The sequence below is a fragment of the Macaca thibetana genome, chromosome X (assembly GCF_024542745.1).
Source record: "Macaca thibetana thibetana isolate TM-01 chromosome X, ASM2454274v1, whole genome shotgun sequence".
NCBI classification, from domain to species: domain Eukaryota; kingdom Metazoa; phylum Chordata; class Mammalia; order Primates; family Cercopithecidae; genus Macaca; species Macaca thibetana.
Window position 1 is genome coordinate 98,244,861 of NC_065598.1, and position 17,919 is coordinate 98,262,779.

The window sequence follows — 17,919 nt, forward strand, 5'->3', positions numbered from 1 at the left end:
TGGGGTGGGGTGAGCCAGGATTATGCTGATGAGGTAGATACTGGGGCAGGAAATGGGAAAAGAAGCCACGAGGAGTACTAGGAGGCCAGACGTGTTATATAACCAAAGCCCTATATTTGGGAAGGCAGAAATTGGGTTTAGAGATTAGAGTGTAGGTCTGTCAACCAAATACTCAGAATTCCAATCCCACCTGTATTTTTGTCCATAGGCCTGCCCATGAGTTAACTATAGGGCATATCAACACTGGAAACAGGGAAGGAGGAAAAATTGCACTAGATCAGTGCAGGTTGGTGTGAGTGCTGCCTGAATACATCTGTGAGGTCTAGTGGTATGTATTTTAGTGGTGGACCTACTAGCATGGGTCCAAAGAGACTGGGCACTCCTTTAGCCTTTCTCACTCTCAGCAAGCTTACCTGCCATCTTTGTTCCTGTTTGATGCAGAGTAAAAGAATGACAGTGCTTGGGCAGGACATTGTTGAGCATTAGTGGCAGTGTGCAAAGTATAAAATGAAGTAGCAGAGTTTTTTATTAATTCACTTCTACACAATTAATTTCTACTCTATGTCCTTCTGTGTGGCTGTTTGCATAGAGAAGCACAGTTGGACAAGACTCAAAGCCAGTTTCTTTCTTCAACCTCAGGTCCATCTCCACTGGTGGCTGTGGTGGCTTTGGATTGTTGGAAGACCATCGCCTTCAGCAGGTCTGCACTTGGGAACAATCATTCTCCCCCATCCCGAGCGTGCCTCTGCCCTCTGTATCATTGACAGAGGCTGTATGTTTGGAAAGAGAACTTTGTGACTGCAGAACTGACAGTTGACTCTAACTCTTGCTACCAAGTTTTTCCATTACCCAGTGAAAGAGTGTTAAGACTTTGACCTAGGACACATTGAGAACCAAGGCCAAGACTGGACAGGGCCATATAACTGGGCTTCAACCATGACTGGGACTAAGAATAAGACAAGAGCCCAGGCCAAAACTGAAAAAAAGCCTGTTACACAAGCTAAAGCTGGAGCAGAGAGGGAGGCTACTGGTGTTGTTAGGCCTGTAGCCAAGACCAGGGCCAAAGCCAAAGCCAAGACAGGGTCTAAGACAGATGCAGTAGCTGAGATGAAGGCAGTGTCTAAGAACAAGGTTGTTGCTGAGGTGAAGGAAGGAGCTCTGTCAGAGCCTAAGACTCTGGGCAGAGCCATGGGAGATTTCAGTTCCAAGGCCGGGAATGAGTCCACCAGCTCCACATGTAAAAATGAGGCTGGTATTGATGCCTGGTTCTGGGCTGGGGAAGAGGCCACTATCAATTCCTGGTTCTGGAATGGAGAAGAGGCGGGTAATAGTTCCAGCACTAAGAATGATAAACCTGAAATTGGTGCCCAGGTGTGTGCTGAGGAGTTGGAGCCTGCGGCTGGGGCCGATTGCAAACCCAGGTCAGGGGCTGAGGAGGAGGAGGAAGAGAATGTTATTGGGAACTGGTTTTGGGAAGGAGATGATACCAGTTTTGACCCTAATCCTAAACCCGTGAGCAGGATAGTTAAGCCTCAGCCCCTGTATGAAATTAATGAAAAAAATAGGCCCAAGGACTGGTCTGAGGTAACTATCTGGCCCAACGCCCCTGCTGTAACTCCAGCAGTGTTAGGATTTAGATCCCAGGCACCATCTGAGGCAAGCCCTCCTTCATATATTGTTCTGGCTTCAGCTGAAGAAAATGCCTGTTCTTTGCCTGGGGCAACAGCTTGCCGCCCTTCTAGGAACACTCGCTCATGCTCACAGCCTATCCCTGAGTGTCGTTTTGATTCTGACCCCTGCATCCAGACCATAGATGAGATTAGACGTCAAATCAGGATCAGGGAGGTAAATGGGATTAAGCCATTTGCTTGTCCTTGCAAAATGGAATGCTATATGGATTCTGAGGAATTTGAAAAACTTGTTAGCTTACTTAAGTCAACTACTGATCCTCTTATTCATAAAATAGCACGGATTGCAATGGGTGTCCATAATGTTCACCCGTTTGCCCAAGAGTTTATTAATGAAGTGGGTGTAGTGACACTTATTGAAAGCTTGCTCAGTTTTCCTTCCCCTGAAATGAGAAAAAAGACTGTAATTACTCTGAATCCTCCTTCTGGGGATGAAAGACAACGCAAAATTGAATTACATGTTAAGCATATGTGTAAAGAAACCGTGTCATTTCCTTTGAACTCACCCGGACAGCAATCTGGATTAAAGATACTAGGACAACTGACTACTGATTTTGTCCATCACTACATTGTTGCCAATTACTTTTCAGAGCTTTTCCATTTGCTGTCCTCAGGAAATTGCAAAACCAGAAATCTTGTTTTGAAACTGCTTTTAAATATGTCTGAAAATCCAACTGCAGCCAGAGACATGATCAATATGAAGGCATTGGCAGCATTAAAACTCATCTTTAACCAGAAAGAGGCAAAAGCCAATCTTGTTAGTGGTGTGGCCATATTTATTAACATAAAGGAGCATATCAGAAAAGGCTCAATTGTAGTTGTTGATCACTTGAGTTATAATACACTCATGGCCATTTTCAGGGAAGTTAAAGGGATTATTGAAACAATGTAAAATGAGCCAGAGATAGAATGTTTTGAGCCATCTCTAAACTCTAGCAGGCTGTACATTACAGCGTATACATTATACACTGCATCTTTAACACAAAGTCACCTGTGACAGGCTCTAGGTTTGAGCTAGACTATTTTGGGGGTATCAAATGAATATTATACCTTGGGCTGAAAATGTTTGATTTTTATCTTGCCTAGATTGGCATATTTTTAACATTTTACTTAAGATAGCGAACCAGTTCATTTTAAGTAAGCTAACTTTTTCATTAGTATCTGCTTATACACACCTGTGGCTTAAAATGTCAAAAAAGAAAATATCCTTGAGTTTGTAATCTAGTTACAGAAGTAAGGCATACACATACACAAAGATAACAGTACCTAGAGAGAGAGTGTGTGTGAGTGTGTGTGTCTCTGTGTGTGCACGTGCACACTCATGGCCGAATGTGCGCACTCTACATAAAGGAGGCAGGGGTTGCTAAAGGATATTTAATGTAAGATAAACTACTATTTTTCTCCTCTTCCAGCTGTATCCGATACTCATTCCACAACACAGAAATGACTCAGAATCTCAGACAAAATGTATTATTTGTTCAATTTTGATTTTGCTACTACATTCATAACTCTTAAATTGTTAGGCTGTTTCATTTACATAAAAGTTACCTCACAAAAGAGAAGGCTGGAAACATTTTGTGAGTGCCTATTCTATGTCAAACACTGTGTTGGCACCATATTTTACAAGTTTTTTTCCTCTTCTCATAGTGAACTTGTGAGCTAGTTACTTGTATTTTTATTAGAACTCATTATTCTGGGTACCCTCCAATGAGAATTAGAGAGATTAAATACCTTTTCCTAGATTCCCACAGCAGGCAGGTGGCGTAGCTGTTTTGTCTGACACCAGAACCTATCTCACCACACTGCTTTATAGTCCCCTTGAAGGGCATTTTGAGGTGGGGGGCCTTCAAAGCTCAGAGACTGCTTTTAATGGTTTAATTTTGCAATAGATCATGTCCATGCCAGGTGTTACAATTCTTAACTTCCTTCAAATTCATGTGTCTATTAGACATTTGGCTACATCTGGCTGGAGGTCAGGAGAAAATTCTGAGGTGAATAGATGGATTTTATCTGGCAGTGTCGAAAATAGTAGGAGCCCAAAACTTTGTTCACTGAGTAAGATGTAGATTTGGAGTCATCAGCAAGGGAAACTTGTTAGGTATCCTTTGTATCTTTTTCTATCCATTTGTATTTTTTCTTTCCCAAAGAGCCGAAATCATTTTATACCCTGAATTTAAAAGGTAATTGCTTTTTTCCTCCTTACGAAATCATACCTTAATTTTTTTTTCTTTTTTACCATTTATGATTTATTCTCCTGTGTGTCATATGAAAGGCCAAGGGGCTTTATCTTTTACTAGGAGGCAAGCCTGGGCATTTCTGCATTTGTACCAGCTAACACTACAAGATAAACTTAATTAGAGAAATTTAGACCCAGAATTGCAGCCTCAACAACACAAAACAGGAAAGCTAGAAGAGATTGCTGTGTCAACCTACGAGATAGTGATTCTTGGAAGTTGGTATGGACCAGAAAGCATTCCCAGGACATTTAGGCTATGGCTGAGTTCTCTAAGACTCATGGTGGGAGTTATAATCCCTCGTCTTAGCTGATGTGAAAGTTTCTATGTGTGAAAATATGGAGTTATATGTTTTGAGATTTTCTGCCAGTTAAGAAACTAAAACAAGATCGTACTGTAAATGTTTGTAACTTACTTCCCCCCAGTTGTATACTGTAAACATCTTTGCATGTCAATAAATATGCCTCTACAACATATTTTTGAATCACTTAATATTTTTCTCTGTTAACGGTTGGTATATAGTGTTGTAATCCTTTATTGCATATTCTCATACAATATACACATTCTTTTGCAAAACTAGGAATACAGTGTTGAGACTTGCCTTTTCCTCTTAACAGTTGTCTTTTCAATTTAGTGTTATATAGATCTGTCACATGCTTTTTAATCTAATAACTTGACGGAAATATAATTACCATACATTAAGCTGCATGTTGAAAGTATATACAGTGTGATCAATCTTGGAATGTATATACACATAAAACCATAACCACAATCAAAATTGTAAACATATTCATCACCCACCAAAGCTACTTTTTTTTTTTGAGACAGAGTCTTGCTCTGTCACCGAGGCTGGAGTACAGTGGTGCAATCTCGGCCCACCAACCTCTGCCTCCCAGGTTCAGGTGATTCTAGTACCTTAGCCTCCTGAGCAGCTGGGACTACAGGTGCATGCCACCACATCCAGCTAATTGTGTGTGTGTGTGTGTGTGTGTATTTTTAGTAGAGGCAGGGTTTCGCTCTGTTGGCCAGGCTGGTCTTGAACTCCTGGTCTCAAGTGATCCACCCACCTTGGTCTCCCTGAGTGTCAGGATTACAGGCGTGAGCCACTATGCCCAGCCTCCCCCAAAACTTCTTAATGCCCCTTTGTAATCCCTCCCTCCTCTCTCTCCCTGTGCCCCTAACCCAGGCAACTATGGGTCACTTTCTGACAAAATAGAATTGTTTTCATTTTCTGTAATTGTGTATAAATGGATTCATACAGCATGCACTCTTTGGTCGGGAGAGGATCTGGCTTATTTCACTTAGTGTAATTATTTGAGATTCATCCATATCATGTGTCTCACTATTTCATTGCTTTTTATTGCCAAGTAGTATTCCACCATATGGCTTTACCACAGTTTATTTATCCATTCACCTGTTGATGGACATTTGGGCTGTTCAGAGTTTGGCCAGTATAAGTAAAGCAGCTATGAGCATTTGTGTACAAGTGTTTTTATGGACATAGGCTTTTATTTCTTTGGAATGACATCTAACAATATTGAATCATCTGACCCATGAATAAAATCTCTCTCCACTTATTTAAGTCTCCTTTATTTCTCTAAGCAACATTGTGTAGTTTTCATGTAACATGCCTTTTTAGCAGCTGCATATATTCTTTTATATGGTTGTATCACATGTTATTTAATCCATTGCCTGGTGATGAACACTTACAGGATTTGGGAAGCATGAGTAATTCTATGATTTTGTATTTAAATAAATCTTACTCTATAGGTGAGGAAGACCAAATTTGTGATTGGTAAAGAACTAATATGAGCCAGAATGGGGCGGGGGGGGCTGGTATTTCATCATTTTTGTAATTGGGACAGTGATTTTCTGTGTTAGTACATGATTAGAGTAGTCTTGCTTTTGTCTTGATACATGACATTCATAGAGTAGCAGACCAGGCTACTCTTAGATGTCAGGCTGCTTTTCTTCTTGTCATGAATATTTACAAATATTTATGTATATTGCCTAATTGACCTTCAAAATGAATCTCGCCAGCCTCATCTCATGGAGCATGAATGTCTGTTTCTTCATATACTTGCCAACACTTGGTGTCACTGTTTTTAAGTTTTGCTACTCTCATAGACAAAATCATCTCATTGTTATTTTTATAACAACATTTTAAAGATTACATAATACTACATATTATGGATGTGACAATTGAATTGCACCTTTATATTCCATTGGGTTAATTGTAGGTATGTGAAGATGGACCCCATTACTTAGTGGGTGAAGGAGAGTGGAGTATATATAGGTCTGTGTCACTTTGCCTATTTTCTTTATGCCTTCTCAGTGCTGTCCTTCCCACGGGATCTGGAGGCCCTTGCAATTATCACCAACTGACAGCTAGAAAAGTTGTATCACTTTCTACCTTGGGAACTAGATTTAAAACAAGAATGAAAAGTTTAGCTGTGCTGACATTCTGTTACAGAGTTCAGACCCTGAACTCTGTTATGGACCAACACTCAGGCAACAGCCATAGTGACTAGACTAGCAAGTGATATGTACACACAACTACAGCTCAAAACAAAATGGGGCTTATTAATGAGACAAGCACAAATGCTTTCCAGTTAGTTTTATGAAGATAACATAATTGTGTTTCTATTTCTTCAGTTTAAAGAATTGGTCATTTTATAAAATCAGCTTCAGAGAAGTGTCATAATTAATTGTGAGTTGATAAAAGTCTTCAAGATCACAATGCAAATTTTGCTTTAAGATTTTAGCTTATCTCTGGACACCTGCTTTCAGCTCGACAATGTGCTGTCTTGTGTCAGCAGCTCTTCTGAAAGGAGCTCTGGCCACCTCTCTCCTAAAGGTGCCATGTCCCTCTCAATGGTAGTTGCTAGGGTTTCCCTGAAGGAGAGGAGAACTCCAGAAACTTGCAGACTGGAAGAGCTATTTGTTTTGTATGTTAAACAACTCATTTAGCAAACAAAACTAGGCTGTTCTCAAGTTGTGATACCCAAAATAAAGCAAAATATAAAAGAATGGATAGAAATATTTTTCTTCTCCAGAAGATGTTAATATTCCATGCAGGAGGGAGAGACTGGCTACTCCCCAAGGCCCAGTTAGGTCCTTTGTGGAAAGCTCTAAAATGTTAGGAACAAACAAAATGCCTAGTATGTTAGCAATGAACAGGAAAGAAGAGTAATGCAGAAAGCAGTAATGTGTTTCCAGGTGCTCTGCTTTGAATTAGGAAAGAGTGCTATTCCCTCTCCTTGTTGACAACAAAATGTCATTTTAATGGGAAATAGAACTGGAGAAAGTGTGCTTCACTAGGCCCATGCTTTATTATGTAGCTTTTATGTGTAGCTGTGCTATTGTGGTTTAAGGATACCAAGAATTAATCTTTTATCAGAACCATCTTGATTCTACAAAATATGATAATGTGATATGAGTTAAATTGCACTCCTTAACAAACATCAAATACTTTTTTTTTTTTTTTTTTTTTTTTTGAGACGGAGTCTCACGCTGTTGCCCAGGCTGGAGTGCAGTGGCGCGATCTCGGCTCACTGCAAGCTCCGCCTCCTGGGTTCACGCCATTCTCCTGCCTCAGCCTCCTGAGTAGCTAGGACTACAGGCACCCGCCACCGCGCCCGGCTAATTTTTTGTATTTTTAGTAGAGACGGGGTTTCACTGTGGTCTCGATCTCCTGACCTTGTGATCCTCCCGCCTCGGCCTCCCAAAGTGCTGGGATTACAGGCTTGATACTTTTTTTTTTTTGAGATGGAATCTTGCTCTGTGGCCCAGGCTGGAGTGGCCCAGGCTGGAGTGTGATTCCGGCTCACTGCAACCTTCGCCTCCAGGTTCAAGTGATTCTCCTGCCTCGGCCTTCCAAGTAGTTGGGATTACAGATGCCCACCACCATGCCCGGCTAATTTTTGTATTTTTAGTAGATAACGGGGTTTTGCCATGTTGGTCAGGCTAGTCTCAAACTCCTGAGCTTAAGTGATCCACCCACTGTAGCCTCCCAAAATGCTGGGATTACAGACGTGAGCCACCGTGCCCGGCCTACATGAATACTTTTATAATGGCCTTCTGGAAAGCCATACACTTATGCTGCAATTGTTCAAAACATTGAAATTGCCTTCAGAACCAGTTTCTATTAATTTTATATTTATGATTAACACATTATAATTGTGTATATTTATGGGTACAGTATGATGTTTCAATGCATGTGTACATTGTATAAGGATCAAATCAGGATAATTACCATATCCATCACTATAACCGCCTTCAGAACCAGTTTGTGAGTTATACAAGGACACCAGGATCATCACTTTATAGCGTGGCTATATATTGAATATTTTTGTACTCAAGATCAGTGCTTTTCCATCTTCATCTTGTCCTAACACACACAGAAAAAGAGTGTTTGTATGGGATAAACAGACACATCTGTTCCCCCTTAAAGGCATCAGCCTCAAGGACTCCAGCTGCCCCATTCCCACCTGCAACTACTGTGAGCACTGAGGAAGCAGTATCTTCAGCACACCTGTAACCTATTTCTAGCATGTGATTGGAATGCTCTACTCCAGGTCCATGGTTTTCAATCTGCCTTTCCTGGAGTCTTAGGATTCCCAGAAATGCTTCAAAAGGCACTACAGAGGCTCAGGGGAGGCTGAGTGGGTTGGATCTATGTGCTTCCCACTACTCTCAATCAAAGCAACTTAGCTTTGGGATTATGTGTAAGAGTGTATTTGGAAAAAAGTTCCCCCTGTTAAAAAATTGCTGTGACCACTTCTATAAATATCCATTCATCCATCCGTCTTTAAAAAGAATCTGCATCTAATGGTTGAGTTGCCCTTCTGCATATTCCTAACACTGACAGAATTACTATCTACTGATTTTTTTAGTTGATGGAAATCTATTCATGTTACTCAAAAGATTCCCATGTTCAGGTATCACATAATTTATTAAAAGCCCTAGCTAATACCTTCAACTAAAGTTTGTAAACTTACATAAATTCTATTTTTGAACAAGTGTGTCACACACATGGCAGGCAGGCAAGAGTAAATAGTAGTTTTGAATACAAGTCCCAAATGTATCATTTTTTGGTTTTGATGCCAGAGTTCTCAACTTCCTCGGCAGTATTTTCCGTCTGCCAAAAGCATAGGCCTCCACTGTGCACACGTCCATTTGTGCAAAGGTTCCCCTAGGAAACATTTCTAGAATTTGAATTTCTAAGTCTGAATAGAACATTTTTCATCAGTGGTGAAGGTGTAGAACAGTGATTCTTAACCCTGGTTGCATTAGAATCACCTGGAGAGCTTTTAGAAAATAGTAATGCCCAGGATCCGCTCCCAAAGATGCTTATTTAATTGGTCTGGAGAGGAACTTGGGCCTTGATAATTTTTAAAACATTCCCTAGGTAATACTAATGAGCAGTCAAATTTGAAAACTGCTGTTGTAGAGAATCAGGCAATCTCATAAACTGCTAGAGGTAAAGGAGAATAATTTGGTGTAACCTCTTCTAATGGTCATTTGCCAATATCTATTAAAATGTTCATATTTTGGAATGAGAAATAAATTAATAGATATTTATCCTACAGAAAAAATACATAAAAGTGGGCACAAATATTGTATAAATACGTTAATTGTACCAATGTTTGTATTTTTGAAACTAGAAATATTCAGTATATCCACAAATAGGAGATTAAATAGCTTACAGTAGTTCCATAGTATGGGATATTCTGCATTAAAGTAATCAAAGAGATCTATATATACTAAAATATGATCTTTGTTTTGAAAATGCATGCAAAGAGAAAAACTGGAATGACATATAAAATATCTAATACATTTATAGCTAGTGGAGGAACTAGAGTGTTTTATTATCTTTTTGTTTATCTTATTTCTCTAATTTTTCTTTGGTAAACAAATACTTATGTAATAAAACATACAACCTTGAGGAGAAGATCTGATAAGGAAGCATTTGTTACACAAACAATCGAGCGTATACCCATAAAGGAAATATCAATTAAATGGAACTTCTCAGGCCGGGTGTAGTGGCTCACACCTGTAATCCCAGCACTTTGGGGGGCTGAGGTGGATCACTTGAGGCCAGGAGTTTGAGACCAGCCTGGTGACATAGCAAAACCCCTTTCTACTACAAATAGAAAAATTAGGTAGGTGTGGTAGCGCATGCCTGTCATCTCAACTACTCAGGTGGCTGAGGCACAAGAATCATTTGAACCCGGGAGGTGGAGGTTCCAGTGAGCCGAGATCGTGCCACTGCACTCCAGCCTAGGCAACAGAGTGAGACTTTCAAAATAAAATAAAATGAGATAAATGGAACTTCTCTATGGGTGAATTATTGGGACAATATATAAAGTCGAATTTCATGAACTCATATTAGTCTAGGAATTATAAAATATCGTAAATGAGAAGATGTAAATATGAGCTAAAATTCACAGTAATCGCCCAAGTAAATGAGATATTTGAGCAATCCAGAACCTTTTCTCATCAAGTTGATTAAGGGAAATAATCTCCCAAGGTGTTGGGAGGCTAATAGGAAAATGTGTGTTTCATAATCAGAACCTGAGAAATCTGACAGACACAAACTTTGAAAGTGTATAAGTTAATAATCAAAAATTAGCTGGGCATGGTGGCAGGCGCCTGTAATGCCAGTTACTCAGGAGGCTGAGGCAGGAGAACAGCTTGAACCCAGGAGGTGGAGATTGCAGTGAGTCAAGATGGTGCTACTGCACTCCAGCCTGGGCGACAAGAGCAAAACTCTGTCTCAAAACAAAAGAAAAAGAAAGTGTATAAGGGGATGAGAAATGTTTTGTTCTGCAGAGGTCAAGGAAGGTCGCAGATCTCGGATGGCCATTACATATATTATTGGCAATGCAAAGAGTCAGTTTACATCCAAACACCATACTTTCTTTTAAAAATGACTGCATCAAATAAGTCTTTTGAAAAGCAAAGAAAATAATTATGTTTTTATCTTAAACTAGTAACAGAAGCAATCAGTTGCTGAATGGTCTGTCACTTTATATTCAGTAGGACCTCCCTAAACAGGATTATTCTGTGAAGTAGCATGGTTGGAATGAAAAGTAGCTAAGGAAGACATTTCTTCTTTTCTTCCTTGTAATGGACATTCTGTGCGCCCTTTAACACAATATGGTTGCAGCATCAAAAGACACAATTGATTAATAGTCATAAAACTTCACAACCATCATACAATGTGAAAAACTGAGCACTTAGCCTCTATGAAAGGTTTGTTTATTACATGAATGAAGGAATGAATGAATGAGTTATGAGGCACTAGGTATCGATAGAAACAATTCCCTATCTTTAAAGTGGAAGTTGAGAAGAAAACATTAGTTCCTTGAACAGCCAACTACCTTTGCCACCAGTAGGTTTATTCATACAAAAATCTCTTGAATGGAAGCTGTGGTCTTTGAGATATTTCAAATTATGATAGAAACAATGCAGTGAATTTGAGCAGGTCCTTTCTTTAGGACTGATCTACAAAATATGATAATGCGATATGAGTGTAATTGCACTCCTCTACACTATAAAGGACCTCTACACTGATCAGGCAAACCTCACAATTCAAATGAACCAATTCAAACTGCATATGTGAGCTTCTCAAATGTTCTTGTAGGTATAGGCTCAATAGAGGGCTGTTTGCTATTAAATATTGGAATCTTAATATACAATTTTAATACTTTTATCATTTGACATGTCCTATATATTATGCTGTGAGGATGAAAATACAACTCCATTTTCTTTTGAATATATATTAAAAATAATAATAAAAATTATTTTTACCCAGTGATTTGAAAATGCCACTTTTATCATAATAAACATTTATAAATGCTTTGGTCACTCTCAGTGGGCTTTCTATTTTATTTCATTAAATTATGTATTGTATTGGTTTTAATTGTTCTTGCCTTATAATTTGTTTTAGTATAAAACAGAGAAAGGGTCTCTTCATTATGCTTCTTCTGAATGGCCATCAGGGCTAGGTGGTATTATTCCTGTTTCTAATGGAAGTAAGGATGGGTAGAGTGACTTACTCAGTGTTATAAAGTAAGAATGTTGTTGATATAGCCCAGGGACCCAGATTTCATGCCTCCCATTACAGTATTCTGTTTGTCAGCATCGTTATTTTGCTTTATTCTTTTGTGGGATCTTGTCTCTCTGTACCTTGAAGGATATAACCAACATCAAGTTCTCTTGCTTGTCTGCTGCTGACACAGGAAAAAAAAAAAAAGGAAGCAGGAATGTACACACACCAGTTACATATAAATGGGTGGTCTTTCATCCCTATCCCAATTATACCATCCTAAACATTCTACAATACAAAAAATGATGCTGAAGGTCATATATAATGTAATATGTGCTTATTTCTCTGTCTGATTCTAAAAGAAATTCTGATGTATTTAACAGTCATGCTGCAATCTTACCAGAATTCTTAGACTGAGTCACTACATTCAGTTCAATTAGTTAAACAAAAATTCCCAGAGTGTTTGGCCCTGGCTGAGGCTCTACAGATATATGTTGCTGTGTGGTAGGACACCATTGTGGTTAATACCAATGTGCTTTGACACCATACAGTCTGGGCTAGGGTACTGCCTCTGCCCCCTACTAGCCATGTGGTCCTGGATAAGTGTCTTAACCTTTCTGTACCTCGAGGTCCTGATCCATAAATGGGGATAATACCTTAAAGAGCTGTTATGAAGCTCAAATACATTAATGTCATTAAAGTACTGAGCATGGTGTCCAGCATAGAAATGTAGGCTAGGATGGACCTTCATGTTTTTTGTTCATCTGTCTTAATGTTGAAGCTGCTTTTGGGTCTGGCTTTACTTGCTGCTCATATAACCAATTTCTACATGTTTTACCATTTAAAACATGCCTTTAATAAAGGGGAACAAAAGCTAAGCTCTAAATTTTGGTTGAAACTGCAGATTTTGGCCGGGCGCGGTGGCTCAAGCCTGTAATCCCAGCACTTTGGGAGGCCGAGATGGGCGGATCACGAGGTCAGGAGATCGAGACCATCCTGGCTAACACGGTGAAACCCCGTCTCTACTAAGAAATACAAAAAATAGCCGGGCGAGGTGGCAGCGCCTGTAGTCCCAGCTACTCGGGAGGCTGAGGCCGGAGAATGGCGTGAACCCGGGAGGCGGAGCTTGCAGTGAGCTGAGATCCGGCCACTGCACTCCAGCCTGGGCTACAGAGCGAGACTCCGTCTCAAAAAAAAAAAAAAAAAAAAAAAAAAAAGAAACTGCAGATTTTGATACAGTTTATAAGAATGACTGTACTTCAGTTTGAGAAACTCATGTAAGGATGAAAAAAGACTGGAGACTATCAATTCTGTATGCCATATGCATTGATTTAACAAATATGTATGGAATATCAATTACATGCCAGGCTCCAGAAGCCCTCAAACCATATCTTTATTACAAAAATTTCTTCTAGGGTCCAGACCCATGTATTCAAATACTTATGAGAAATTTTATCTAAAGCAGTGATTCCCATACAGGAGCAATTATGCTTCCTAGCTCCAGGGACATGCAATTGTCTGGAGACATTTTTGGTAGTCACACCTGGGGGTGCTACTGGAATCTTATGATTAGTGGCCAAGGAGGCTGCTGAACATCCCCCAATGCCTAGGACAGCCCCCACAGCAAAGAGCTCTCCAGCCCAAAATGTCAATAGTGCTGAAGTTGAGAAAACCTGCTCTAGAACAGGGCAAATGTTACTACCCACACCTATCTGCAGAGGTTCATGGTGGAACCCAAGGTTGGGGTCTGACTACCCTGGATTCGAATAACCATGCTGTCTCTTATTGGGCGTGTGTTCTTGTAAAATATATTTAACCTCCATTAGCCTTAGGAGAGCCTGCCTCTGGGGAGGAATAAGTTTAAGTAGGGAATATTGATACCTAACTTACAGAACAGTTGTAAGGACTTAGAGAAACAGTGTGTGAAGTGCCTAACACAGTGTCTGGCCCATCGTAGGCCCTTGAAGTGTTGGTTTTCTTTCCATCCCCCTTTCTAACTTCTGCTTCTGAGATGACTTTAACTACATAGTGAGTGATGACTAAACTACATAGTGCTAAGCAGCATAATTGTGTTCTAAAGAGCTTCTGAAAACAAGGCAACAGAAAGAAAAATAAACTCACACAGACCCACATTATGTATAAGAGTTGGTGCCTCTTCTGTGTTGTGGCATCGTGCATTGTAGGTGGGATGGGGAAATGTCACCCCATTTCTGTAGAATCAATGTACCTTTCCTGACCTCTTTGGGCCCCCCTTGGAGAGTGAATGTCAGCAGTGGCCATTGACTGGGTATCTGGGTTGTTACTGTGGCTCTATAAAGACACATGCCCAGGGAAGAGCAGAGCATGAGGATGGGTCTTCTGGAGAGAGCAATGGAGTGAAAGGCAGAAGATGTTGCTTCCAGAGCCCGACAAACTGCTTTCTGTGTGATGTGGGTAAAACACGTACCTTCTTCTGGCTACAGACTTGGTGTTAGGGCATGTGAGTTGAAGGGATCTTCCAGCAGGCCAATTTTGGGTATAAATCATTTGACTTGCCTCTTTCCAAGCATTTCTGCCATCATATAAGTTCTCATATTCTAGTGCTGCTGGAAGATTAAATGAATTAAACTACCTCAGAGGAAATCTGGGACATTGCTGAGGCAGAGGGTCAAAGTGTGCTGGTGGGACTCCTAGATGGCCCTTATCACTTCTGCTTGGGAGGGGCACACTCCATTTCACCTCATAGCTCATTGGCCACATCTAGTCACAGGCCCAGGTCTGATGTCAGTGGAGTGAGGTCAGTGGGTGCCTCAGTGCACTTGAACTGCCATAACAAAATACCTGAAAGTGGGTAATTTGTAAACAACAGAAATTTATTACTCAAAGTTCTGGAGGCTAGGAAGTCCAAGATCAAGATGCCAGAATATTTGTAGTGTGGTAAAGACTCTGTCTGCATCATAAATGGCACCTTCTTGCTGCATCCTCACATGGTGAAAGTAGTGAACAAGTTCTCTCAGGCCTCTGATAAGGGCACTAATCCCATTTATGAGGGCCCTGCCTTCCTGGCCTAACTACCTCCTAAAGGTTATTAGGTTTCAACATATAAATGTGTGGGAGACACAAACATTCAGACGAAAGAAGTGGGCCTAAGAGGGACCCTAAGGACCTGCTGGTACATGTGATTTCACAGCTAGGTTTCATGGGCCAGGAAACAAGATTTCATCTCCACCATCATCTTCCTCAACATGAGGGGTTATTGAGTGATAGGGGACAATACTAGGGAAATGTAAAACTATCATCTTCCAAATGGGAAGCTGCTGGTGATATTGTGGGGAGGGCAAGAATGGAATCACATTCAATTTGTATCACTTCTCTGGAGAGGGTCTTAGTCCCTGTGAGAAGGAGCTTGGTCATCTGGGAAATAAGATGCACCACATTATCTTCTTCACAGTACTGTCCCTAGGGATACATGAGAAAACCTGTCAAGTGCCTATGGGAGATAGTAGGACTTCAACACATAACAGGCCTGACTATTTGCCCCCTTCTTCCCAGAGAGTAGATGACATTGACCTAAACCAAAGGGCATTACTGCCATAGAGAGCTTGTGGAAAGGTGCAAGAGCTGAAATATATCCCCATAACCTATGAGCTTTGGGCCAGTTCTGAGTTGTGGGATGAGTTACATGTGAGAGCTGGGGAAAAGGAAAAATAAATCGCCATACCATTTCCTATAACTGCATCTGCCTTCCTATCCTTTTAATTTATCATTCAGTTTGACACTGGAGGAGCAGTTTCCCAATAACTTTAAGGTAGAAGGGACACCACAGGGCAACATGACAAGAATACTGGACGGAAGACTACAGTCATAAGACCAGACACATGATCCATGATTATGTCTGTTATATGGCAAAAGGGAGATGATCAGCATAGGCCTGACCTAATTAGTTGAGCCCTGTAAAATCAGAAAATTTTCTTCTGCTGTTTAGAGCAGGGCAAGTCAGAGATTCAAAGCACAGGAAGCCTTCAATGTGCCATTGCTGGATGGAAGAAGGAGGCCACGTGTCAGGGAAGTGGACTAGCCCCCAGGAGCTAAGAATATCCCCAGCTGACAATCATCAAGGAGATGGGCACTGCGGTCCAATGGCCACGAGGAAGTAACTTCTGCCAGCAACAAGAATGATCTTGGAAGCAGATTTTTACCAGATCATCCACATGAGACCTCAGTGGAGCCTACACAGGAACCTTGATTCTAGCTTTGTGAGACCTTGAGCAGAGAATAAGGTCATGCTGGACCAGACTTCTGACCTAGCGACCTGTGAGCTACTAGATGGATGTAGCTTTCAGACACTAAGTCTGTGGTTACACACCTACAATAAATTAATACGTTCCAGTTAAGTTAAATCCATATTCAATGCACACACAGTATTTTTGTTTACATGTACACATGTGTATAGATGATAATTGGTGGAAACATAATTACAGTTTTTGTTAGTACATGGTGGGATTAAATGTTATCAATATTCATATTGGTATTTGAATGCAGTTTCCACATTTTTTAAATAGACAATGGGTTACTTATTAATCAGAGATAAAACATATTAGAACTTTGTTCATGTCAAATTTGATAGATTTCAAACTTTTTGAAAGGTATTATAAATATGATAGTAGGCAAACACATACACAACCAAGATTATGAAACAAAATATTATAGATTGGACTCTCGTGTGTGAGTTCCCTGATTGCCTCAGTGCCCCCAGAAGGAACCACTATCCAAAATTTCTTGTTTAGTCATGAATACATCCCTAAACAAAACACAAAATTGCTTTGCATATTTTTATCTCTAACTATATAAGTAACATTTATATGTCAATTATTGAAATGTTTTCCTCTGAAAATAGTGTTTCTGAGATGTTTCTAATCAGGTGACTTTGGGACTATGTTGATATTTACCCATGCTCCTGTGAACAGGTTTGCTATGTGCCAAGATTCTGCAATGCACATCTGAGAGAGCAACAGCTGACAGAGCCTCACATGATTCTATTGTGGGTGCTGCTCAGTATCTCCACAAAGAAGTTGTACCAATTTGTCCACTCCAAGCTATGTATAGGGTTCTCCTGGCCCCAACATTTCAATTCAAACAGGATGCAATGTAAACACAAACTTGATGATTGGGTTTTCTTTTCAAACTCTAGAATTATTCCAAGACATATTCTAAGGAATAATGTGGAACCATTAGCTAAGCATTTTTAATGCACCTGTGAAATACACTATTTAAAAATACAATAGAGAAAAATAAAATCTAATGTGCCAATAACAGGATCTCAGAATAAAAAATATTAAAAATATGTGAAACCTATTGTTTGCACAGATCAGGAAAAACAGATGTTTTCAAATTGTTGTTGGATGGAATATATACTATTAAAGAGATTTTAAAGTTCAACTAGATAGGAAGCATTAAAAATGTTAAATGGTCATGCTCTTTGACAAAACAGTTCCACTTCTGGGAATGTATCCTCCTGATATGGCCTCAAGAGTCTCCTGCTGTAACCACTCATGTGTCCTCACTGCTCAGGGCTGAGATGACCATTTCCTTAGCTGGCCCGATGCCTTCATGCCCCAGATCCTGAGTCATCTACCCCTGGATCAAAACAGGAAAATCAAATCTGAATCATGGATTGATGCCCAGCCTCGAAGGACCATCCACTAATTCACCACAAACATTGATATAGAGCAATGCTCAGGTCCCAACTCCTGGAGAGACTTGTAGACCTCAGACCTCATCCCAGTCTGGGAGAAATCTTCCTTCCTCTCCCATCTTTGTGTCCTGAGAGGCTCCCACTTCCCTACCAGGTACAAGCAGCCCAGTCCTTTCAACAAATTAAGTTTTCATAAAGGATGGAAGAAACACTGGCTCCAGAAGGCTTCTGCTTTCAGCCCTCTCACAAACCTCCCCTGAGGTAAGGAGA

The 17,919-nt window shown here is 40.3% G+C and overlaps 2 protein-coding genes across 7 annotated transcripts in view; both read left to right on the top strand.

Annotated features, from left to right (window-relative positions):
• Window positions 1–5,499, top strand: part of GPRASP3 (G protein-coupled receptor associated sorting protein family member 3) — an 88,773-nt gene extending 83,274 nt beyond the window's left edge. For all 6 annotated transcript variants that reach the window (XM_050775955.1, XM_050775950.1, XM_050775951.1 and 3 more), the window contains one exon: window positions 640–5,499. In XM_050775955.1, the coding sequence (XP_050631912.1) occupies window positions 937–2,580 (1,644 nt within the window). In that variant the 5' untranslated portion in view covers window positions 640–936 and the 3' untranslated portion in view covers window positions 2,581–5,499. The remainder of the gene's footprint in view (window positions 1–639) is intronic.
• Window positions 1–17,919, top strand: part of LOC126946025 (ras-related protein Rab-40A-like) — a 203,883-nt gene that overhangs the window by 27,886 nt on the left and 158,078 nt on the right. The gene's annotated exons all lie outside the window — the stretch shown is intronic.